The sequence below is a fragment of the Mesitornis unicolor genome, unplaced genomic scaffold (assembly GCF_000695765.1).
Source record: "Mesitornis unicolor isolate BGI_N332 unplaced genomic scaffold, ASM69576v1 scaffold39686, whole genome shotgun sequence".
NCBI lineage: Eukaryota > Metazoa > Chordata > Aves > Mesitornithiformes > Mesitornithidae > Mesitornis > Mesitornis unicolor.
Window position 1 is genome coordinate 34,428 of NW_010191033.1, and position 27,678 is coordinate 62,105.

Consider the following 27,678-nt stretch of genomic DNA (forward strand, 5'->3'; position numbering starts at 1 on the left):
TAATAGCTCATTGAGTTTAAAGTGAGATGGGATGGTACCATGTAATCCATTAAAAACGGTTTAAAGCCCCTTCTCTATTCCTTTCACTCACATGTCGACTACGTAATTACTATATATGAAAGAGGGAAGTCCAATTTTTTTGTAAATAGAGAAGTTCAAAATGTTGCTTATGAAAAATATGCAGTCTTCAAGAGAAACAAAAGCAGGATGCCCTTCAAAAAGGAAAAATATATCCAAAGTATATTAAAACACTATTATGAGAAGTTTTGTCTTTAAATTATATATCACAGATAAACTACACTCAACCACTACAGGGTCACGGTCAATGTTTTAAATCAAGTCAAATCAGGCACCTGGCTGAAGTTCCTCATCACTACATACATGGAATGCGATCTTGCCAAAATGCTAAACCAGCATTAGACAGCCTCAATATTCTCCTCTGACAACCAAGTATTTAATTTTCATATACTCAGACAGGAACACCTGGTGACAGAAGGTACAGTTCAACAAGTATTTCTTTCATGGATAGCAGCGTTTTAAGGAACTTACTCAGGTAATGTGTATTCTGCACAAGAGTAGACCAAACACCTGGGCATCCTTACCCTAGGTCTATTCATCAGCTCAGCTCTGTGTATTCCCAACAATTATCAAGCTAATTCTGCAGTTGCAACAAGCAGCAGACACCAATTCAAACAGTACTGACAGGAAATTAAATGCTCCAGTTGCATATTTCAAAGGTGGCTTATTTTGATTTGTTTTTTGTTGTTGTTTTGGGTAGCTTCTTTTTGGGGGGAGGAAGGAGAAAAAAAAAAAACAAACAAAAAACAGGAAAAAATCAGAAAAAAAAGAAAAAATGAAAAATTCATCTTTCTTTAAAGTACTGAAAATAAAGTACTAGAAAATAAGTTAAAATTAAGAAAATGAAGTTTACTCTAGAAGAGTAACTTAGAAGTCTAGAAAGCTAAGATTCCAGGGTCACACACAAGATACTAGTTTCAAAGCTATGAAGAAAAAAAAAAAAAAATCACAAAATTATACTGTTTTCTCCTTTCTGCTGAACAAGAATCCTTTTAATCAAAAACTTACTTTACTGGATGAAATCAATGGTGAAATATAGCAAACTAGAAGTTAAAAGTAAAATAATTTCAATTTAGGCACTCGTATCTCATCATGAAATGCAAAGATGAACTTTTAACTCTGCAAGTTAAGTTTATTTAACAAAGAGTGATCACTGACAATAGTGGTCCTCATTCCCTGCTACTTCCCGTGCTTCGACAGTTGTGCAGAGCCCAATTTAAGAAACTCCCAAACTCAACTGACTCCTGAGGATGCACGTGAAAAGGTGGAAACAGATGTCCTAAGGCTTTTAATGGGAACTGACCATCAGATCAATCCAAACACAGTGCCATGCCACTTACAGAAAATCTTCAATAATTTGTGACAGCAAGATTTTGTCCTTTGAGGACTCCTAATACTATTAGTTTACAGAGTTCAGGCACTACTGTGCTTAAGGGTATCGGAGCCTCTTCAATCCTGCATAATTTGACAAAAATTAAGTAAGGACCCTTTGAATTAAATTCTGTTTTAAGAATATCTGTGGTTATTTCAATACCGATTCTAACACCCACTTAAAGTGTATTTATATTGTGTTGAATTCACTTTAAGATCGTCAAACATACCAATGGCAAAAATATCTTACTTTTTTAAGTAATGTTTTTAATACCCTTTTTACTATGCAACATATCCTACCCATGCAACTAAGATCTTGATAGCCCTCCTACCTATGCAACTATTTTATACAAAGCATTAAAACCCATTTAAAAGTTATGGAACAGAAGTGACTAAAAGACTTTTGAAAAGAAACAAGAATTAAATCAAAGTATGCTAACTACCAGTTTCAATGCTATTCTCCACAGTAACACAGAGTAACCTGAAGGAAATGTATCTGCTGCTGTAATTTAGAAACAATGCCTAGACCATATACTCAAAAGTTCTTGCTGCAAAACCTTATGGTCTCACAGGAAAAGGCACCTTTGTTAAAAAGAACTCAGAAAAATTAGAAAAATTAACAGAAAATGTTGGTGGTAAGATTTTTTTTTCCCCCCCTCTGTTAGTAAAGCATATTTTAACTATTTACCAAACCACAGTAATACTCAAGAGTAAAAACAACGTCTTCAGTGCAAGTCGTGCTCAGCCAAGCATACACAGTAAAAACTCCATATCCTCGATGTTTCACCCCCAACCCTTACCCTGTAGGCAGGGTTAATAAGATGTATCCCTCTTTTTTAAGTAGAATTATCACATTCTTGTAATGAGGATAAATAAAGCCTGAAATCAATAAACAATATAAAACTATTTAACATGCCAGCACTCAAGCTCCACAAGGCAAGAAAGGGATACATTGCAGTTGCAGTGTATGCAAAATAAAAAGTAGGCATAGTGCATCTTCTGTGAAGAAGTTAAAACAGATCAACAGGGTAAAATACATAGCCAAATCAATGGATGAACAAAGCACTTTAAAGCATTTACACACAGGTGACAGATTGCTTTCTTTTTTTATTTGGGCATATAAATATATATATATATATATATAACTGTTTTAACAGCTTTCTCTAGCATAATACAACATGCAGGGTAACTTACCTATTAAGAGTTTTAAAACACTGCCCCATCTTAGGCAGGAGGTGTTATTCCAATTCTTTACTCTGAAGATACCAATAAATCAAATCTGACATCTGATAATCAAGTAGCGCACAAAAAAGACACACACAGATTGAAAACCACAGGCAAGTGAACAGTTTTTCTCAATATACACACACAAGTACAGGCACTAAGAAAATAAAGAATTAAACTAAGAAATTAAGTTGCACTGTGTATGTTCATGGAGAGTTCGAAGAACAGCTAAATTAACTCTGAATAAGCACATTAACATCCAAAACTCCAGGCACAGACTTAACTAGCACACAGCTCCATAGTGAGCTTGTCATTTGTGCATTACCAATGTTTATCTTCTGTAATGGAATAAGCATTTTTTTTGGTGGTATGTAGACAACAAGACATGGTCCTGTTAGCTAAGTCATCCCAGGATACTGAAACCTATGCTTTCTGCAAGTTATGTATGTCCTCATATTCACCCCCACCTCCAACTAATTACATACCTCTTAACACTATAACCACTATAACTGCTGGTATGAAGACAGAAGAGAACAAACTGGAATTCAGAGAAGCGGTAAAATATCTAGTTTGACATATATGAAAATTACTCTTAGCTGCAGAAAGCAGGAAACTTTATCCTCACAGAAAATGTGTTTGTAAAAATCACAGACAAGGCAGCATTAATGAGTATGTTTCGGGAAAAAAGATGACTTCTTCTCCTGTTGTCACTGTTTTGTGGAGACTTAACACCTTGTTCTCAGTTTCCTCCTGAACTCTCAGGCCTGATCTTGTTCATCTCACCAAAGTTGCTGCAGAATTTCATTTCCTGTTGCAATCATGCCTCATTTTCTTTTTTATCTTTAAAAAAATCCTTGAAGACACTCACAACTTTGTTGCCCAAGTGAACATACTTTCTTTTCTTAAAACAAACAGCAAATCTCCCAAAAGTCTGCTAAGCCTGTCTAAACTAAGATGTTTTTCTAAGCTAAGTTAAAGCCAGTAACAAGACACACAAAAAAAGCCCAGTACTCTAATCATTAAAACTTGTTGCAGAATACCCTTCTTGAATTCAGGATCAGTGAGGCATTCGCTACTATTGAAAGGTCCTGTTTCATAGCATGACCAAAGGAAAAAAAAAAAACCAACCAAAACATCAAATAACCTACATAATTAAAATTTTAGTTCTCTGAGATTACATGTGGCCAAACCATACTGAAGCCCCAAAATTTTAGCTTGATCCTCACCAATAAGCTATTTTCATTTTAGCATATAGAATATATGTACAAAGTCCATGATGCACAAAGCTGGACATAGGGAAAAAACTCTTAAATTCAACCTGATTATAGAATTGTTACATACCTCAGTAGTATACACCCACTACATACACACGCACACATATATAGATACAGAGAGAGAATGAGAATTTTTTGTGATTTTATGGAGCTTTGATAAATTAAATGTTTCACTATACTATACTGAAATGTTATTCAGTACATTTTACTGTTATCTCTAGTTTTATACTCATGGTTAACTAAGTCATTTTTTTTCCAATTTCAGAGATTTTGACCAGAAGGAATCATCAGAATGACCTAATTTGGCCTCCAATATATCATAGGCCATTACTTTTCAACAGAAAAAGAACTGTTCTGACAGTAATCATTATAAATTGGTTTAGAGCATATCCAAGGTCATCATAACTTGACTCTGCTAATGTCTGGAATTAAAGTTTGTTTCTAGATGGATCCTTCACATTTTCTTGAAGAGAGCTCTGAATCACCCAAAATCTGATTCCAAGGGCTAAATGGTAAATTCTCCCTACTTTCTTTTACAGTAAATTTTGAATTTTTATGCCTTAGAGTATCGCATTCTCCTCTCAACTGTCTCTCAAATGGCTAAGAAAAGGGAGAGAGGGAATAAAAAACTACAATATCACCATTGTTTACTTTAAAATCTTATGTTCAGAATGACCTCAGTAGACAGAGTACTTCAAACACCAGGTGCATGTAAATACATTGTTATGCAGATAAAAAGTACAAGTACAAATGTGAGACATGCTCTATAGATCCCAACCATAAATAAAATATTGTTATTGTTCACATTTTCAATGTTTTAGTTGCTGATCCTACATAGGATCTTCGAATTATGATTCACTGTGTACATCAGCAATAAAAACAAGTTTTATGACATCCTTTCAGCAGTACTGTTCTCATCAGAGAGAAAAAAAAAGCATGTTTAGCAGGTGTATATATATTTCAAATGACAAGTACCATAAAGTCAGATTATGGGGGGAGATAAGGGGTCTGAATTTTCCTCACGTGGTACATAAAACCTGTCACCAGGATGCTTAACAAATAGTATTCTTGTGGAGGACTATTTAAAAAGCTGAAAGTCAACTCTCAGCTTTTAGATTTGTGATGTCCTAAAGCTTCTTGGTAAAAGAAATTGGAGGGTTGGGGTTTTTTTCAAATGTTACCGACATGGCGAGCTTGGAACAAGTGTATGATTTCACACAACATTTTTGTCCAACTTAAAAATGAAATTCCGGAAAAACTGTTGATGGGGTGAGTGCAGAAAATTACCTGATTTGTTCACTCCAGCTAGCATTTTGAAATGAAAAAAGAAAAGTTAAGAGTGGAAAAGAAAATTTCCATTCAATCTTAGACTTAAGAACCTCATTCTAGGGCACAATCAGATATAGCAAAATTCCCCCCACGACTGACTGAAAGTCCTAGATGAACAGTAAAAAACGTTAAGGGAAAGTGTGCTCAATGCAAAAAGGGTCTATAAAAAACAATTGCTAAAGGAGAAAAAGTTTTTTATTTTCCCACATTTTAACACTGCAAATTATTTCAACACAAATTTTCCACTCTGCAAAAAGATACGCATGCAGAGATTATGCAACAATACAGCAGACTAATACCTATTCAAAATTGAATATCAAAACATTATTTTTATATTTTGTATACAGAAATAGGAAATTTATCTAAGAGAAAATACCTAAAATAGCTCCTCAAAAGTCTAACTGAAATGACAGAACACTCAAAAAATGTTAGTACATTATTTTGCAAGTGACCAAAGTCAATAAAATGTAATCAGAACAATTTAATTTAAACAGAAAAACCTGATAGGCTCGTTATCCTTGCTTTACAGGGAACAAAAAGTACAATATGCCCATTTGAGACTATTGGTTCTGGAAGAACATTGCACTCAACTTTATCTGAAGTTGGGATTTCACATTAATACGTTAAAGTTTAAGGAAGCCTCAACAAACTAGCTTTGATATTAGAAGAACTATCTGTGACTGGACAGTGTGGGTTGCAACACTCACCTAAAAAGTGAAATGACCATTCAATGAGCATGTCTGATCATCGGAAGATATCTAAACACTGCAGAACCTAATCCTACATGGATGAGCTAACACAGTTACACCAATACTGTATTGCAGCACTGCTATGCCATGAAATAGTTCTACTTATCTAAATCTCAGAATTTACATTCCACTTTTTTTTTTTTTTTTACGGTGTGGAAGAAAGAAAATTGGAAAAACGGTTAAAGAAATGGACACAGATCATTCCACTTCAAAATGCGAGATCATAAAACACCTTATCAAATTCTTATTTAATGCTTATCAATGTTTACATTATATGAAAGTGGAATTGTGTGGCAAATAGGAACAAGTTCACATTTATTGACTTTAAGTTTTATTTTAAAAAGTAATCAATAGTCATATGAAACTTTATTACTAATTATATGTAATTTAATAATTTCATGAACTTTATCACTTATCATACCCAGAAAAACATTTACTTCAAATGAAAAGCAGGCTATTTCAAAAACAAGCCATTTATGAGATCTTATCTAAGCAAGGCTTTCTACAGTTTTCTTTCTGTAAACTATGATAAATTCACACTAGTTTTTTAACCCAACTTTTCACCGCAGTTTGGTTCCCTCCTGTGAGATTAGTTCCATTACCAAATAAAAGCTAGCTTTCTGCTCTTTAACAATGACACTCTGTTTAGATTTTCTACAAAACAAAAAAGCTTTTCAAGTTTTCCACTCCTTACAAAGCCTTTTAAGGTATTTCTATGCAATGGGTTGGGTCTTTTTGTTTAAATCTAAGGTTTTCCCCAAAGACCAGCCATTAGTAGTAATCATTCAGTATGCACAATATGCCTTCTGAACAAGCTTTATTAATTGTGTCTAATTATTGCAGGCAACTAATCTTACTTTCTGCATGTGACCTCTATTCACTTATCACTTGAAGCTCTGAAGTTCTAGTTGAATTACCATGCATTGCCATATCCATGAGATCTTCAAAAGAATTTTGTGTACATGCTTTAAAGCCGTTACAGTAATTACTCCTTTTCACTTACTGTTTCACATTTTCAGCCAAATTAGTCTAGCACCAAGCATTCAGCTTTCACTCCAGAATAAAGCTGTTCACGCTTGTTGAAAACAACCTTCCAAACTTCATAAGCAACCAAGCCATTCCTTAATTTATTTGGATTAATGAAATAAAAAAAGCATTTAAGTGTTACTGTAACAATTGTATACCCTTTCTTATTGCCTACTGATGTATTCCATACATTCGCAATTTTAGAGCATTCTTCAGCATTGCTATCCAAAGACAAAGATCTACACAGATTATCAAGTCTTTCTTCTTTCTTCGTTATTTCTGTTTAGATATACAAAAAAGAGCTACTACTTAGAGATACCTACATTCGTTTTGTCACATACTTTAGAATTACCTAAGATGAAAACATTATACTGATTAGAAAAATCTTTCAAAATCAGACCTGAGGAGATTTCTTTATTAAACAATTATTAACAGAAGCTGAGAAAACCGTCTTTGTTAGAAAACATGCTTCAAATAATTAGAATAAAAAAGCTCAGGCAATAAATTTAATTTAAAAAACCCTATTTTTCTGACATGTAAGCAATGCAAAAAAGTTTCAAAAAAAGAGTGAAATAAGAACCTATGGCAACAGATGCTTCACACAGAGAATGACATGGAACAGGACAGGACAAGCATCTTCCAAATGTATAATTTTCACATTATAGTTAAGGACTTTTTTTTTTTATACTAATAGTGGCTACAGTAGAAGTTAAGTGCAAGATTTAAAAGTCAAAGAATTTAGAGGAAAACAAACAAAAACCACAAAAAACCCAAAACAACAAAACAAACAAAAAATACCCCAGCATTTTTCTTTACTGTCACTAGGTTCATGGAAAAAAACAAAGCCACCTCCAAACAGCTGAAAAAATCCTGTTAATTTTCTTCACCTCACATCTTCCCCACCAGATAAACGAAGGCATTATCACTGTTTAATACAAGTTTTAATTGAGTACTGTCACTGGTGGGAAGAAAAGTGCGGAACCACTACTTTCCATATCAAACAAAGCAGGTAATTAACAGCTATTCTGGCACAATCCCTTATCACCAAAATACACAACACTGTTAAGTTCTCTCAATGCCAATGCTTGGCTTCAACAAAGGAAAGCTGATGTTTCAGGGTCACATTCACTCCTTTAATACACAGGCATAAATTTACTGCTCAGTGAGACACCTATAATTAAACACAAAGAATGTAATTCTAATATTCAGACAGGCTTGCATATGAGCGGGATACTTCCCCCTGTAAAGATGATTGCCTTTCTTTTCTCGGTTTCAAGTAGCTACAGTTCACTTAGTTTTGATTACATAGCAATTAGATATGCAAATACAAGAGATCTAAAAAAATCCTTTTTCAAACGTCAGATTGTAAGCAATCAAGCTTATTCTCTCTTCCTGTACACACAAGCTATTCATTAAATTGCTGTTGTCTTAAAATCATTCCAACAGATTGCATTTATCTGGGCTTCAGAAGCAAATACGGGAGTGCACATTACCCAGAACAAGGGTCATCAGGGAATGAAAACGACCTTACAATTAATTTAATATATACACGATAGTGGTTAACTAAGTCGGAACTAAATACCATCTTCTTTGGGCACTCTTCCCACTACTGTTGTTTTCAAGACCTGAGGCTTGCTGCATCTTCAAATCAGCAAAAAACTCAGTTTGTATATTTGATGATACTGTGTTGGTAATAAACTTCACCGCTGAAGGTGTAGAATTATTGAATATCAATAATTTTTCAGTGTATATTGTAAATATTTTTATTGAAAGAAAGTCACTATGAAACTATGTGGTTAATATAATTTTGGCAAGAAAAGCCATTTTGACCCCTCCTTTATTTTTTTAAGGGCTCACAGATATGTTCCAATAGAAGTACAGACTTAAAATTTCATGCACCTACATCACAATACATGAGCTTAGATCTCTGTGATGCATTTCATGGGGCCTCTTGAAAAGACACCCAGTTTCATAAATCCACTAATCACAGGTTAAGATGGTGGGAAAAGGATGTTTGGCAGCTGCTCTGAAAAGCGCAGAAAAGCAGAACTACTGCAATATTGTAGGGTCTAGTCTGTAAAATATTGTTACACAAAACTACAGTCTGCCATTGATAGTGGCTTGCCTTGCAAAACTCTAAAGAAGCAAGAACAAAATGGGATGGGGGGAGGGGTTAGTCAGTTGTTTCTATAAATGATCACAAAATCACCTCCAAGCTAAAAGGAGTTAAAAAAAAAAAAAAAAAAAGAAGTCCCTAAAAGCAAGCCCGTATTTTCAGTGACTCAGCTGTGAGGAAATGTACACTAACAAAGGAAGCTGAAACAGTTCTTTCCTAAGGCATAGCTTTCAAGCCAGGTAACTGAAGTAAATAAAATGCTTTCCCAGTTGACTCCATGATTGCCAGCCACCATTCAAGATGTCTCTCACAGAAGCACAGATCCAGCAAAAATTACAAGGGATGCCTGAATCAGAGGTCTGTTTAAAAACCTGAAAGAAACAGTTTAACTCTGAAGCCCAGCTGTAGGCCCTGAAATGTTTGGGAAACTCAGATTGAAGGAAAAGCTAGAAAGGCTTTTTACAAGAACCGACATTTATGAGCTAACAGATGAACGTGAGTGACAAATTATTTGACATTTTGAGGGTCTTCAAACTTGCTTCATTTTTTTTCCTTTAAATGATCAACTTGATTTTATCATTCCCTTATTTAACCAGCCAGTATAAGGCAAAAGTCACTATCACCTTGCTGTTGTTGCCCATACAACTTTTATAACTTTTCTGTTGCTTCTTCCCTAACAGTCACTGTAAACAACTGTTTGAGCAGCAAACAAACTGCGCATTTGACTTCCCACCCGCTACAGCATGACGTAAAGAATGATATTGCTGACAGAGGAACCCAAATATTCCCTCTCAGTGGTGTCACACTGGAAAAGTCCTGTATCTACTACTGTGAAAGGCCAGGATCCAAAAAGCATACTCAAAATGCCAGATTCTTGCCAGTTTCTGCATCTAGCAAGACTAGTGGTGCAGCATTATCTAGTCCGGTTTACTATACTTCATACTCCAACTTGAAAAAACAGCCAATTGACAGGGGGTTCAATAGGAACACAAGTAATAAGCCAAATATGATTGATTTTAAAGCATTACATTTTATTCTACCTGGTAGATTCTTCTACTGTAAGTCAGGAAACATACATTCAATTAGACTGCAAATAATAGGCCTGAAGCCTGCAGTAACAAGAAAAAAAAAAAAAGACTACCTTAAGAGAACTGAAACAAATCAATAGGAAATGCATTTTTCCTCTTCAAAACATTTGTTTCTTCAGATGTATATAGAAGTGTGTTTGGGATTTTTGGTTTGTTCTGGGCGTTTTTGTTGGTTTGGTTTGGTTTTTTTATTTGTTTGGGGTTTTGTTGTTTTGGGGTTTTTTTTTAGGGAATGATAATTTTACTACTAATTTAACTATTTCAAAAAGGTGCATTTCAAGCTAAATTAAAATTATTTAAAAGGATGGATACTGAACAATTCCACTAGTCAGGCTGAAAAAAACAATTTCGGCATTTACAATACCCTTATCACCTCACCACATACTAATTTCCAGATTAGCTTTAGTATTTCCAACCACATTAATAACTATAAGATTTATCACTTATTTTAGCTTGTAACACAGCTTATCTTAAAACCTTTTCTGATTAATGCTGTTATGACTCAGTATGACTTAACAGATTTATGTTCTAAGTCTTTCTGTCAATCAAAATCTAAGTCAACAATCAATTTCAGTGTTGTCAACTTGAAACATAAATGACTGTTTCAAAGCCACCTCAGAGACTGCTTGGTCATTTGGTATTATCAACACAAAACAACCTATACTTCTCTCTATAAAAATTCATTATAAAAATTTAATTTGTTTGTCAAGCACTAGCTTTTATTTCTTCATAGTATATATCAGTTGCCAGTTCAGCAAGCTAGTTAAAACAAAATACCCCCAAGACCCTCAGCAACCTAAACATTAAATTCCCTTGAATACCTGGGGCATCCGAAATCAATAGTACTGTATCTTAAGTGGCTCCCGAATAATTTCGTCAAGTGGATGAATTAAATCAGTCAGGTACTTCAGGTGGATTCAGACAGTCAGCTAATCGTGGGTTGGTATTCCAACCTTTAGCAACACTTGGTTGCCAGGTAAGCATGAATCATTTCTGTACAGCTGCAGGACTAAACATTCCAGACAACCATTTATAAAAATGTCCCAAATTGTACACAACCAGTGACAGAGTTGACATTAATGTGCTAGGAGTCCCATCTTCCAAAAACAAAAAAAAATATATGCTTCTTCCTTATTCAAGACAAACTTTTTGCAATTGCGAAAAGTGAACAGCAGCTTTCCCACAGAACGGACCAGGCGCTGTCAGCACTTCTTTCCTTACTCTCCCAAGCACCACCACAGCAGAAACACACAATCCACGTCAGGATCTGTCATCCAGAGTTCAAAGATCCTAACCTGTCATTTTGACATGGAGAAACATAGGAGCCAGAAGAGAAAAAATACTGAGAACTAGGAGACTATGTCCATGCTTTGGACAGGATTTTGGGAACTGTTCCCAGAGCTTCAGACTGCAGAGATGACACATCTACAACACTCAGACTGTATCAAGAGAGGACAGGAGAACAGAAAGATCAGTTTTCAGCTTTTCATTTATAACACTGGGGTCTGATTTTGCTGGCTATGGAGCTGCAAGAAGTTTTCTTAAGATAAATTGCTATCCACGGTGTTAAAAAATTTTCAAAGAAAGCCACCAAAATACCAATACTCAAAAAGCCCCTCTAAACAATTAAAATAACTCCACACCAGAACATTCAATTCCTTTTTGCCTCCACGAAACACTACCCTTACTGGAAAACATTCATACCAAACTTGTGCAGTAACACATGGTTAGAATAGCAGGGAAAGACTGGGAAAAGAGTAACACCTGCACCAGACTTACTAACCACAAAAAATTGTAATAAATAATTTACATAATAAGTATTATATCCAAACATTTAGTGTACATGCACTTACTGGCCACATGCCAGATCAAGGCACTCAATTAACAGGCTGTTCTTTGCTTTTGAAGAAAAATTCCTTCCACTTGTGCACAGAAAAACACCACTAGAACACAGAAGCTAGGACACCTTGTTTCATAATTACATATTTTACTTGTCAAGAATCAAAAGGGATTCCAAGAATTCTAATTGAGATATCAATTAATCTTAATATTTAATTTTTACTCAATCCTCATGTCACATTGACAAATTACCTACAGAAACCTCTAGTCAAGTCTGAGGGCAACATCAGTATCCACTCTCCACATCTCTTCAAAAGCTCCTATATTCAGACTTCACATTCTTTGTGCATCACAGTCTTATGTACTTTGAGGCAAGTAAATACTGCAAATCCAATAATCATCCTGGCTCTTAGGAAATATTTTTTTATTATATTTTTGCTGTTGGATTTTTTTCCCTTTCAAATGGACATTGACATGTTTAATGATATCAACTCTTAATTAGTGAGTAGCATGAGAAGTCTCTCATTGATTTTCTTAAGCCTCGTTATCTTCCTTGCTTAAATTACTCAAGTTCCCCAGTCGCAACACTATTTTTACTCCAGTGTTTATACCATTCGCTATCTTCATGCAAATATATGAAGTGTTGCTAGAAACCAAAACTCAGCTTAGTGCACTTCCATGGCATCTCATCGTATTTCCAGAGGACAAATGAAGCACCATGGAAATTAACCCACCTTTCATTTAAATTATTTATAAAGCACATGACCGTTCAGAAGGAGGTCAGCAAGGACCAAGCTGCAAAAAGACAGCCAGAGAAGATCTCCCTATAGAGAACTAAGAGGAACCGTATGACAAAGCAAGGAAAATCAACATAATTCATGGAACAAGGGAGAAGTTCATGAAAGAGGACAAAAAAAAAAGTTGATCTAGTTCAAAACAAAAGGAACAGAAACATTAGGAGAGAAAAAGGATTCATGATCCTATGAAGACTCAAGAAGAAAAAAAAATCTCCCATAGCTCTTGCTATGAAAATATAACTGCTTTGTAAATTATTTTGAACTGCTGTCTACACTCCGGTGTGCATGTTCATCCCTCAGAAATAACAGTTCTTCACACATGAAAATATCCTGGTGCACCCCAACAACTCTGTGGCAAATGCGTGACATTTTGGTACCAACTAGACACCTCCTCCCTCTACTGATTGCACCCATTCTCATCAAGTTTTCTACATAATTCCACAACATCTTCTAATAAAACCACCCAAACATTTGATACTCCAATTGTTTTCTTACAGACAGAGTCTTCCTGTTACTTCATCTGCCAGTTATTACATTCTGCCAGGCACACACAAATTATTGCCTGAATGAAGTCACTGTTTTGCAGATTATACTTTCAACACCCAAAACGAGCTTAATATTTTCTTCATTTCACGCTATTAACGTTAGAGGACAAGATTTCGGTTGTCTTGTAGGAATACAGTACTGAATTGATTTATGATCCAAATTAGATTCAAGAATTACTCACATTAACAAACTTACCAAGCAAGCATGAATACTGTACATTGTGTGTTCCACAGTGAGTTTGTGGCACTTAAAAATCAAATCAGATAATTTACAGAGAATGTCAGATTCTATTAAGTTAAACAGTCTCCAAGCAAGTTCAGTACTGGCCACTGCTAAGTGTTCTACCACTGTAACAGTAACAAGTTTTCTTTAGCAGAATAACAGATTTGTGTATCTGGCCTTAAACATTCGAATTAAGTTTTCATCCTTTCATGCAGGTACTCAATACGTACTTTAAACTACATTGTTCTGAGTTTTAAATGCATGTCTAAGACATATTCCCCATTTACTGCCCAAAAAGATGTGAAAAGTGTGAATAATTAGCAGAAGCTGCTAATTATTCTCAGAAAAGGCTAATAAAACATGCAACTGTCTGTCAATAAATCCCTCTCTACCTGAGAAGTGTAAAGATCAACACCAAAATCATGCAACTATAGCTTGATAAACTGGAAAGTAAGGATACTGTCCCACTGCTTACGCATTAACATCTACACAGCTACTTAAAAAAATTTCATTCTTATCTTTAATATACTATACCGTAGGCCATGCCTAGCAAAAGGGTAACATGTGTTTTAATCCAAGTCTATGCAAGACAAAGACTAACACAGAGCCAACAGATCTGAGAAAAGACCATCATCATCTAAAAACAAGTTTAAAAGGCAAACCACTCAGGCATTTTAGGAATTATGATTTGTTACTGTTATCATACAGTTGACTTTTTCCAAGTTGAAAAAGAAACCAGTATCCTGCTGCAACGAAACAATACAGAATATTTGTCTCCGTCTGGAAAAACATCTCTGTCTACTAAATATTCAATTAGTAATTTAAATATTTAGCTTCAGCAATAGTGGTATCTTATTTCGTGCTTACTTTTTTGCTCCATGCAAAATAGCTTTCCTACCAGTCTCAATAAAATTGCTAAATCTGACCCTAAGGAGCCATATCCAGGATGGTAAACAACAACCTGTATTCTGCTTGCTGGCAGCCCCCCAAAAAATATGGAGAACCAAGGGCTGCAAGAACTGATACAGACTCAGAAAACACACAGGCATGCTGCTTCCTTCCCCAAATCAACAGGTTCTGCCTCCATTCCTGCATTTAAGTAGATTCAATCTTCATGAAGGACAGGGAGATTCCCATGAGACTCAAACTAAGTAAGGTCTTTCCCACACAGAAATCCTAGCAGTTTCCTGATACTCAACAAATGCACTCAAAACGCAGCCTTGATCTCAAATTATTTCTGGTAAGCAAGTTTACAGTATCACAACATTAATTCTTAAGGAAGTTCAAAAAAAGCCAGCTCCATATACCAAACACTTAATCATCCATTGAAGGGCAGTCCAATAGGTTAAAGTTACAGCCTAGAAAAATCTAGAGTCCAGCAAGAGTTTAGTGGCGCTGATAAATGAGAACAGCGGTGAAGTTTGCAAAACCACTAGTCGTCCTTCACAGCACATCACGAAGATAAGGAAATATTATGGATTCTATTATTTGTGGAATCTCACAAGAATCAACTCCCTCATTTTAGTGTTATTAGATAACGTTCAACACTACTACCCCCTGCAAGAGAAGATTAAAGTTTTAAGCAATCATATGACTGTACATAAGAATCCCCACACTGATAAAACAAAATCTTGCCTAGTTCTGTAACTTGTCTTTCATCTTTTTCTGCCAGTAAGTGTGGAAAAAACATTCACTTCTTTCACTACTTTGCTACACAAAGTAAAATGCAGATAGATGTTTGCAGACAATTTTGTCAATACTTCAAAACAATTCCATATGAATTGTCCACCAAGCCTTTCAAAACTGCTATTCAAATGCCAGATCCAAATAGCTGTGAGCTGCAGCCTAGTCAACTTGTTATAACACAATTAACACTCCCTGTGCTTCCCACCTAACAAAAGCTTAGGAGTAATTTTGCAGAAAGATGGTTTCTACCATGGTACAGACTAAGATGAGTCAATTACCCTTCAATAGAAGTAGAATTTTAATTTATAAAATAGAGACTCGTTTATACACAGATGTTCAGGCAATGATTCAACATTCCCTTGATACATGTTTTTTCCACTACACTTCATGCTACTTTTCTCCAATTTCAGGATAATCTAGATTCTCTTGCCTCTTGATCATAATGTTTTTTGCTTACACAGATCTGATTAAAAAACCACAAATAAAAGGAAAGTATAATACAACTCTGTTAATACTAGAGTGGCTTTGATTACATTCTTCTCATTCCAGTGCCTTAAACTTCTTTAATGCCATGAAGTTAGTTAATTCCATATCTAATTACATCAGTAGCCAGTTAACTATTTACCAATTTAACTACTCTCAGAACAAAATTACATATAATCAAGTTCTGATATCAAAGTTAATTATAGTCTAAGAATTCAACAACTTTTCACATTACACAGGAAAACATGTATCTTAACAGTGTTAATATTTGCTCAAATCTGCAACTCTGTATTGAGCACAGGCAGAAACATATCCAATACATACTGGATATATTCAGTAAGTAGCCAATAAAAAGCAAAGGTATGTATGAAATAAGCCTATCTAAAAGATGCATTGCATCAGACGTATCAATATTTTCTGAAAGACTAATACTGCTTTGCAATACAAGGCCCTTAGACAACTAAATTTTCCCATCCTTCAAGATAAAAATCATTCTGCTCTTGAAAGTAAGAGTGTTCCTGAGACTGTTAAGTGAAAAGACTTCTGCAATAAACTACTACAAATTAGAAGTATTTGTCAAATCTTATATAAAACTTAAGGAAACCATTCTCTTAATGTAAAATTCACATTCCCATATGTAACTAAGCTTCTTCACTACTGTCAATGTGAACCGAACATTGTTTACTTAAAAATGTATGCAGGTAAGATTTCAAAGATGATACTCTAGAGACTCTAGACTACAAAACCCCCACAGACGGATTTAAAAGAAGTCAGTATTCAGTGGGGGGTAATTCAAGAAATAATATCTGTTACCTTCCACATTGCTGCCTTTTGAATTTCCTGAAGTATAGTTTCTAATAGTCAGCCTTTAGCATTTACTTATGTAATTAAATTAGTAACTTGATAAGAGGAGTTTTTGTCTGTGATGACTTTTTTTTTCTTTTTTTTATAATATTAACTAATACTGTAAACTCTTGTATCTTCAGAGTCACCATTTCCAGCCTACCAGGGATATAACTCAAGAGACTTCTGGTTTGTGGGTGAAAAGGAAAGAAGGCCATGCTTCAGCAATTCTAAGTAAATAATAAAACCTAGCTTTACAACTCCTCCTGCATTCAAAGTAAGTGGTTACAAATGCAATAAAGGTTTCAAAATTGGAACAGGAAAGCCTATTTTCTGAAATACTCACTACTGAATAAAACCAAACTAGCTTACAAGCAACCAAAATTATTTTCATTACATCTTATGCTTTACAATGAACCTCTGGGAAGACAAAGTGGCATGGACCACCAAGTATATGCTTAAACAGGCTTGGATTAACAGCTAGAGGATTTTTCTTCACCACAGAGCTACATACAAATTCTCATATAGCTTAATATGGTACGTTCCTCACTGTGTATTAAAATAGCAGTTGTGGTATGTTGAATTCAGTAGTACCTTTATATGAATATGACTTTTGTCAAAACTAGTTTAAGAATAAAAGGCCAATTATTACTGTAGTGGTTAAAAATTAAGTATGAAGAAAGCCTCCCAAGTTTGTTGAATGAGTTTGAGAAATCAAACAATGCAAACATGCATAGTTACAAGGAAGTGTATTTAGAGGAAATGTCACTATAGAGGATGCTAGATGCTGAAGTTAATTGTTCCAAGGGTAATATCTTAAACACTGCATTCTGAATGCCTGAAGTATTTTTATATTAAAAGTTTATAACCTGAATGCAATAGATTCAGGAACATGCTGTGCAGGTAATATCTCAATCGTAGCTGAGCAGCCTGCTCGTACAATGACTTCTAATGTATAGTCACAGAAGTTGATAGCAATTACCAGCAAACGTAACCATCAGTTTGGCAGCCTCTTACACAGACAAGCTACAGCTTTCACGTGTAATAGAAGTTAACAAGGCATAATCCATGACATCCAACATGCTGAACTGCTGCTCCACACTGACTCAGCAAGCAAGTTTCTGGTCAACTTTTAACAAACAGTACGCTAAATGATGGATATTGAGGAGGAATTCTGATATAGTTCTAAATGTAAACATGTAAATGTAAACACCTGACCTCCAGAAACCCCACTTTGCATTGTCAGAAAGGGATTTTTTTTTTTTTTTAAATAAAATTACAGTCCTTCTAGTCACAGATTATGTACATGTGCTTGCTTTTCAGTTTCACATGCCAATGTCCCTGGTCACTAAGAGAATTTTTTTCTTGTTATTACTAATGATGTTAAAAAATACTCAAAAACTCATCTTTTAAACTACTTAAAGAATGTTTTTAAATTGCCATTCCAAACCATGGCCATGATTTCTCAACACAGATACATAAAATCGTCAAACACCAGCAGCAGGCTTGTGTGTAGTGGCAGATTTTAGAGGCAGTAGGCCTGAACCATGCAATTTATTCCCAGAAGACAAGTATAATGATGGCTGGTCAAACTTTCATTCTGAAACATAGAACAGCTTTACCATTAGCTACCATATGTTAAATGTATTCCATTTCAGTATATGAGTGAGCATCACAGCTTTAGTATTTGTTAATACATAGTACTTTTCATAGAATGTGAAATTTGAGCATTCTGTAATTAGGGTAGCAATAATTGAGCTTGTTTTACAAGATGCACTACAAAGTACATATTATTGAATATCAGAAGCTTCAGTTTATAACCTAAACTGAGTGTTTGTTAAGACTTCCTATTGGAAATCAAAGTGTATCTTATGGTATTTCAGAGACTAAAAGGTACTAAAATATTACAAATATGTAATACTTTGATTCTATACAGCATATAAAATAAATGTAGTAAAATATCCCAATAAAAAGACAGTTACCTTTTTCCTTTCTAATCTTTTCATCAAGCTTTGCATAGGTACCAAGGCTAATTTTTAAATCTCTTTTCAGCCTTAATGTTTAAAAAACCTCAACCAACCAACCAACAAAAAATCCACAAAAGAAAACTGGAGAGTCCAAAGAATTGGAACTATCTACTTACTGTGAAAACTCTGCACCAGCCAAAGGTCAAGACTGGTATTAACTAAGAGCTTGTCTTTCATGAAACCTTACGTAATTTCTGCTTGCAAGGTGAACAGTGATTTAGGAACAAGTAAACTGTAGGTCAGGAACCACAAATCAGCTCACAATATCTAATATGGAGCAAAGTGCAACAGATTTGCATTTGTTGCAGTAGATGAAGGCATAAATTTCTTCAAATTTAGAACTGCCTTTCTCTTTGAATGACCTAAATGTAAGAAAAAAAAGTAATTGTGTATCATCATGAAATGCTTCCTCATGAAGTAAAAACAAATAATGCCCTCTCCTCACACACTGTTCTAGAAGAGATTCTTGACCAAAAGCAGGAAGAAATGGGAAAATAAACAATGTAGTTGACCAACAGTGCCACAAGCCAGCAGCCTGACTTAGGCTGCATAACCCTAGGTGAGATAATGGCAGCCAATGAGTAGAAGAGCTCAGAGCTGACTCCCGATGGGTGTGTCAACATCTGCTTTATGGAATTCATGAAAGACAAGGGAGATGACAGAAGCCAACGTTTTGCTTCTCCATCATTGGACATTCCTCCCCTTTATTAAGCAGTATTATTTGACTGGGGTGAAAACTGCCAGTTTTCCTCACTACCTAACAAGAGGTGCATTAAGACTAAGCAAAAAATGTCTTGGTGTTAATAAAGTTACACATTCATTAGCTTTTGATGAATGCCTGCAACCCCTCTCCACTCCCCAAAAATCTACTTCGAGTACCTCCAGGCTCTAATCACAATATTCACAGTAATTAAGGTTTTGATTTTAAATATGTCTAAAGCTGCCTAGAGATGTTCTGATTACCAGCTGAGCCTCAGATACAAATGACTGGAGCATTTCTCTTGCTTTCTGGGGGAAAATCTGTCGGCAAGTTTCAAAATTTGATGCTAGTTCAAGTGATTTGGCCATATGACAAAGATTCCTAATTCATCACTTCTCTTCATTGACTCACACAAGAAAGAAAAATTTTCTACAGAGCAAACCCGGGTGGTTTACTTTCCAGCATGTCAGTCTTTCTATTTTATCTTGGATTCTGCAACCAATAGCAAGGTAGGAAGAGAAAAGCAGACAGACAGTTTACAGTACAAAATAGTACCATGTAGCTGTCACATTACAGATTGACACTGGTTTAGTAATTAATTCCTTCCCACATCCAGTCAGTTTTCTTTATAGAATCATAGAATCATTAAGGTTGGAAAAGACCTTTAAAATCATCAAGTCCAACCATCAACCTGACACAATCATGCCCATTAAACCATGTCCTGAAGCACAAGATTAGCTACTGCTGGACAATCAGGTTTGCAGATACGAAATACACAAAAATACGAAATACTTATAAAATACACATACAAATTAACTTGCATTTCTTATCTCCTCCAAATTTCAAAGCTAGTCAGTCGAAAACTGGAAAAATCTTGAGTACTCGCTTTTCTAAATAACATTGACCCCAGATGAAAGGGAAGGGTTTTAAAAAACAATTAAAGTAACCTAACCTTCCATGAGAGGATATATTGCTTCTGTATTTTACACTTTGACATGCATTAGTGTTTTGGAGTAAAACCTGCAAAGAAAAAAGCCCCTTGAGAAAATAAAAGGTGGTTATCATTAAAAGGCACTGCCAAACAAGTTTGTCATTTTGCACAGCAAGACTAAGGAGTTAATCTCTAATTCATCAGGAAAAGAGGCAAAAGCCAATAGCAAGAAGTATACTTACTCCCCTAAACTGAAAAATGTCACTTGTTCTTACTTTAGTCTGTCTGTCATCATGTCTTGAATACAGCTTCCAAATCTTTTCTAGAATAAACTTCTTATTGGGATGCATCACAAACTACATCATAATCTGTGATTATGAAATTATTTCTACTGCAGCAACAATGGTATAGCAACAAAGAGTCCAGTCTGAAAAAGGCAAACTACTGAATAACACTAATCCCCTCAGGAAAGCAAAGAGCTATAGAAAGATTAGGAATGGATGGCATGAAAACAGGTTTTATCAAGAAAATTATTTGGTACTCAACACTGGTTAACAACCAATATTATACTATCTGGTATTCAAATATACTGTTATATCATTCAAATACAGTAAAGTATTTACTATTCAATGCTAACTGCAGCATTATCTCATTAAATCGTCAATGGTCAACTACTCCGTGCTACAAAAATATCCTCCAGCAACTGACAACTTAGAAGTAATAGGCATTAAAGCACTGACTGGATCAGACTGTGGCTTTTAATGTGTAGGAAGCTCTAGCTGATCTACCATACAGAAATTGTCCTTGTTGAAGACAGCTTTCCAAAAAAAGTGGGAAGGGTCAGAGAAATCAGTCCAAAAAATACTTCCCCAGACAGACAACTTGCCTAAGCTATCTAGAGAGATTACTCCTCGCAGGAAAGGACAGGTTCTGAAGTACAGTGGTGGGAGGTCATGGGCACTAAACATAACAGTGGTCTGGACACTGACATAGGCAACCTGTTCTAGGCAACCCTGCTTGAGTAGAGGTGTTAGACAAGAGAACCTCTGGACGTCCCTTCCAATCTCCACCATTCTGTGACTCTAACAGACACTTCACAAACTCCATGACCTACATGAACATTGAACAGATAGGTCAGAACACACGGTGGTGACCAAAACCATTGCAGAGTATGTGTTTTTTCTAGTTGGCAATTCAGAGGAATGAAGGACATAGTGCATGAACATGTACTACACTGGCTGGTGGTGCATAAGTGCCTGCCCAGCTGATAGAACAGACGCAGGTCATTTTCACTAGCTGGACATATCTTCAGTAGGACCTAATATAAAAAGCATTCAAAGAATGAAGGCTGTACAGATCTAATAAAAATGCAGTTAGTCACTCTGGAAAGTGGCTGCCATATCCGATGAGCAATTCATTGGGCCACTTGGGTTTCTGTTCAGACTAGTGTGAACAAGAAAGATAGGGAAGAGATGGAGTAGGGGGGGATTATGACACGTGTGCCAAGGGACACAGCAATTTCCAGAATATGAAAGCAATCTTTACTCTTCTAAACACTTTCTATTAAAGGATCTTGAAACATTTACAGGGGAATGGGTCTCTTCAGAAGAAAAATTGAGGCCTCAGATGAAGGGTTGTTTGTTTTTCTTTTTACACTAATGTAGCTGCTTGCAAGTACAGCTAACGCAACTAATTTTGCTTTTCCACACAGGAAAGCCAATCTGGGAAACTGTTAAGGAAGTATCAGAGCATACTTGTTAGCTATTATCTTAATTACACATACATTCACTACTAACACTGAGATGTTATTTCTGGACCATTAAGCTTGGGGTCTCAATCTATACTTAAAAGTTTTCTGAAGAATAGACACCTGAATGTTTTAGCTTATGGTATCTAAGAACATAAATAAACCAGAACTTACATTCTTATTCAGAAAAAAGCTACATAACCCAACTCTTGTTGAACTACCCCAACCCAGAATTACCATTCCCAGAACATTCCTTTGTTCCTAAAACAAAGAGGGAGCAGCAATAAACTTAAATTCTGCCCATAAATGAACACAAGAATTGTATTATTGATCAAAATGCAATGTATTTTTAAAACTCTGTTCAAATAGGTTAAAAGCTGAATGAACTTTTAACTACTCACTTTTTAAAGTTATCAGTACTTCTCTTCAGAATTGGTATTTGGAAAACTCATTCGTTGGAAACTAAACTTTAGTATACTGCACATAATAAAAGATATAGTTGATTACACGGGTAATCAGAAGTCTTAACGTCTAATTCACCAAGAGTAGATCAAACGATCTTCTCTTACAAAAACTAGCTGAAGTTTACAAACTCTTAAAGGGAGGCAGTATTTTCACTAAATCTCCCGCCCCAGTATATATACTTTTTTAAAAACAAAATGATAGAATATGTGAAAGTTTGACTACTATTAATAGTCACAAAGCTATGTACTTAAGACTCTTCTCATATTGGCAACCGTAGACATGGCTTCAAAATATAGCATCTACACCCACACAATTTGGTATGTTGAGTGAGGAAGCATGCTGAAATTTTAATACTCAGAAACTGCAATGTCTCCCACCAACACCTAGTTACAGGAAATCTGTATTTCAACATCCTCTATGAGTTCTATTTACCACTTACAGTTTAAACCTCGTAACAGTAGGACTCATTTTTTAAATGTCACCCCAGCCAAGAGGTAAAAGGAATTCAGGACAAACTATGTTTTAAAAAAAGAAACATTCATAAATCAAGCATTTAAGACAATATCACCCTCTTCTACAGAACTTAGACAACCAAAAGCTCTCCAGGTTAGAATAGATCTTTGCTCAAAAGCTGGTAATCTAAATATCCAAAATAGCTACAGGTAGAATAAGAGAAAGGGTAGTGACAGTATTACAGTAGATTATGAAAACAGGAGACATCAAATGAAGTTTGAAAGAGACAGTCATAAGCTCTGAGATTTTTAGCTGGGTAGACATTAGCTTTCTATTTTAATTGTTATGTGCTACACATGTATCAACAGAATCTATTATGTGGCTGATCAGATAAGGGAAAGAAGAGCTTTTCCAAAGAAAGAACAAAAATAAATAATACTTATGGGAACAGAGAGGAAAAAAGTACTGCTAAGTGCACATTTCAAAACTGCAGTGGAGATGCTGGTACAACTTCAAGACTAGTAACCAGAGGTGGAGGGAAATAGCTAGAACATAAACCTGCAAAAATAAATTACTTCAAAGAGTTACCAGCACAGCAACTCAACATTCAGGATGGCTCTATCCTGAAAAGTGTAGCTCTGCTATTTTCTATCTCGAAAATTGTGGCTTCGCTATTTTTATGGACAGAGCATGTATATTACAGGACAGGGCAGGGAACAGCCCTGGTTACATTGCAACTCCACCCAAACACAAAGCAAATCCAGAAACACTGTGCTTCTTGGTTCACTGGGACACAATTCGATGCCAGAAAAGCATAAAATAATTTTTTCCAATCCACACTACTTGCACAAATCCCTACTTTAGTATTTCAAAGCAAGGAAGTTATTAAGAACACCTTTCAGGTTAACAGCTCTTCCTCAGAAAAATACATTTAACTCAAATTTTTATCTTTACCTTGGGAAACATGAAGTTAGAAGTTAGTTATTACTGAGGAATTATTTTATAATTGCTAGTTAGGCTTCCAATTGCACCATTACGGAGCACACACTTCTTTAGGATAGGCTGTGTTACTTATTAAGTCTGTAAAAATCACTAGATAATGAAAAAGCATAAAGCAAGAACAAAGCAAGTAAGAGAGACATGAGCTTACCCTTTGTTAGGAAATAAAACTATGCATCTGAAACTACACTACCTTTCAAAAGCTTACCTTCTTTTTGTCCCTCATTGAGCCCTTCCCTCGGACCATTATCTTGCATCCTGTTTCTGCCTCAAGCTGTTTAGCTGTTAGTCCTCTGGGCCCAAGGATTCTTCCAACAAAGTTAAACTGGGGGGAAAAAATAAAAGATTATTTCTGTAAAAGTAAGTAAACAAAATTAATTTAAAATTTAACAAGATGTACTTCTGTCTCTAAAATATCATCAAGCGTTTATCAGTTTAGAACACTACCCTAAATACTTGAGGTTAAAGAATGAGGTAAGTACTATTTTCATACATTAGACACCTATGCAACCTCCACTTCAGGGGATACAGGTTTCAGGTGAAAATAGGTTTTTTTAAGTTTAACAGCTGATTTTGTCCTCATTAAGTTGTATGAGCTCTCACAGAAACTACAAACCACCCTCCCTTACCACTAATAACATGACCAAACATGCTCATTAGTAGGCCAACACTGCGCATCATGTCACAGAAATACACAGCTTCTGGTTGCGTGACCAGACACGCACACAACTTCCACGTGGTGGTACTGATCAAGTGCCAGGTGTAGGTCCAGTCCTATAATGGCACAGGGTCTTCAGGAAAGGCCCCTAGGCCCACTGTTCATTTGCTCCCTGTCTATAGCTAAGGAGCCTGCAGAAAACATTCCTTTTCACCCATTCCACACTGTTGTAAGTGGGCTCAACCTGGACAGCACGCTGCTGGCTGGCCACCTGCATCTACAGAAACTCTTCTGTGCCATAGCATTTCCCTCAGGAAAAAAACGAAACAACTGAGGCTTCTTACGTATTCACTTCAGGTTTCATGGTCAACAGTTCTGAAAAACATTTTATTTGCCAGAGATAGATAGATATATATAAAAATCAAAATATATATTTTTTAATATGTGTGTATATATGTGTATATACAGACATAACAAAAGCGTATTATTTTTTATAAGTTGTATCCTTTACTCTGTTGCGCATACCAACAGAGCAAGTATTTAATGTTTAGTTGTAACTTCAATATCAGCAGCCTCCTGCCTACGCTCAACACAGTAATACTGCCAGTTGGCCATACACAACATTATTTCCTAGTGATTTTCCAAGGTTTTTTCCCCCTTTATTATCAGTCACACATGCTGGACATTATGGCATAAATTTAAAATGTACTAAGTGAAGGTATCATTAAGGACATAGAACAGTACTCTGTGACAACTACAGTGCAAAGATGAAGCACCAGGCTCAAAGGATACATAAACCTAGAAATTTCAGACTGAATATTAAATTCAAAGAAGAGAACGGAAACTCTGCAGTAAGGACAGAAGTCTGGATATTTTAGAACCTGAATAACAAAGGAATTATGAAGAATTTATTGGCTTTCATTTCTTCAGCTAATTAAAATTGGTTTTGAGTTTTACAACGCAACATAACTGAAATCCTTACAAAACTGCAAAGACCAGAAATTATTTAGGAGTGAGCAGAAATTAAACTTCTTCAACAAAAATAATTGTTTCACATGATGGCTAAATTGGTTTTAGAGAAGATATACTCCCAAAATTATTTAGTATTCAAAGCTCAAAAACCAAAGACATATTATGAAGTCTGAATCAACTGTCGGGGGGAAAAATAAATAATAAAGGCACTTGTGAATACATATGCAAAACTGTGAATCATAGGAAATTAAAGAAAAGTCACTAAGACTGGATAAACCAATGAACCAGCTACAAATGATAAAGTTCAGCCTTGAAATTTTATCAAAACCCTGCATTTGTTACAAATTTTATCCTTAATACCAAAATTATACCACTATCTTACATAAACAGCGTCTTACTTGCCTTTCTCCGCAACCACACTTCCTGAACGCTAAATCTTTAGATATCTATCCCATTCCACTGGTAAAGCTAAAATATTGCAAACCTGACTTTAAATCACTCCTCTAACCAACATACAAGGTGACTGACTCATTACATTCTCTCTCTCCTAAGAGAAACAGCAGTCTCTAATATTTTATTAACTTGGATAATGATTAAAATAATAATCAAATTCTTGGATAGAATAATTTAGATAAAAAGTTGAACACAAGAATTTAAGATACCAAGAAAAAAAATCCTGGAATTTTTATTATGCTGAAGCTTGCAACTTTATTTACTTTGTCTACACACTACTTAGAACTGTGGTTTTTAGTTGAGAAATTGCTGATTTAAAATGTAACACATTGTGTTAATTTCAAGCCAGTTTCTTTTCCAGCTACTCCCAGAATATTCTCCTTATAAAGAATCTTCATAAATTGTTCCAAGGTAGCTCAATCCCCTGTCTTTTCTTTCCAAACTGTATGCATTAGCACCTGGAATCTTTTTGGACAGGTATTCGTTTTAAAATTCTGACCCTTTTTTCTTACGGCTCTTGGGCCCTCCAATTGGTTCATTTCTTAAAGCAGGATGCCTGGACAAGGCAATAGTTCAACTAAGACTAGATATTAGAAAGAAATTCTTTACTGTGAGGGTGGTGAGACACTGGCACAGGTTTCCCAGGGAAGCTATGGATGCCCCCTTCCTGGGGGTGTCCAAGTCCAGGTTGGATGGGGCTTTGGGCAACCTGGTCTGGTGGGAAGTGTCCCTGCCCATGGTAGGGGAGTTGGACTGGATGATCTTTAAGGTCCCTTCCAACCCAAACCATTCTATGATTCTGTGAGACCTCAACAAGGTTAAGTTACTCAAAACAACTATATCTTAAATACTGTATTCTTATTAACACATCCCAACCTCTTCTTCCCCCTCTCCCCCCAAAGAAAAAATTACAATCACTTCTTATGTTTGGTTCAACATTCATTGACCCTAGATACTCTTCTCCATTTCCTCTGCCTTGCCAGTTTTGTATTCATACACAACTTTATACAACAAAATATTGCTTTAAACGTGTGTTATTAATTTCACATTGTTGACTTCAGGCTCACAAATTTCAAGACAGTTTTGAATTTTAATTCCATCTTTAAAAGCATTTGGTATGACTCAATTGTTTCCTAAGTGTACTCTCTATGCCACAAACCAAGTTATTCCTGAATGTGTCAGAGACCCAAGGTGAAGGAAGGCTCTGCAGGACCCCACCTGAGATGCGGTCTTAATTCAGTCATCAATTATCATAGTTTAAACCATTATTGCTTTAACAAATGATTCCCAAGCTTTTGTATCAATGAATCACTCAGCATTCAGTTCCTCAGACCACTATCTCAAAGTCCTAGCTGACAACTCTGTAGGAAAAAACAATTCTGACTCTCTTGTGAGGGGACATGGTATACAGAGCAGTGACCAGCAGACCACAACTCAGGAACACCATGTAGACTAAGCCTTTTAGTTGGACAGACTCAAAAGTTTTATAGGAATCCAGCTCTGTCAGCAGATACTGATTCTCTTCCCTGCCAGGCCAGCTAGATTATCAAACAGAATTACTGGAACCAGATGTGAGTGCTCCCTCAGCAAGTTTGCAGATGA

The 27,678-nt window shown here is 35.6% G+C and overlaps 1 protein-coding gene across 1 annotated transcript in view; it reads right to left on the minus strand.

The window, feature by feature from the left end:
- Positions 1-24,318, minus strand: part of LOC104542343 (protein quaking-B) — a gene marked incomplete at both ends in the record, with an annotated part of 43,067 nt that extends 18,749 nt beyond the window's left edge. Inside the window, one exon of the mRNA XM_010186611.1 lies at positions 24,202-24,318. Coding sequence (XP_010184913.1) covers positions 24,202-24,318 — 117 coding nt within the window. The remainder of the gene's footprint in view (positions 1-24,201) is intronic.
- Between the last annotated feature and the right edge of the window lie 3,360 nt (positions 24,319-27,678).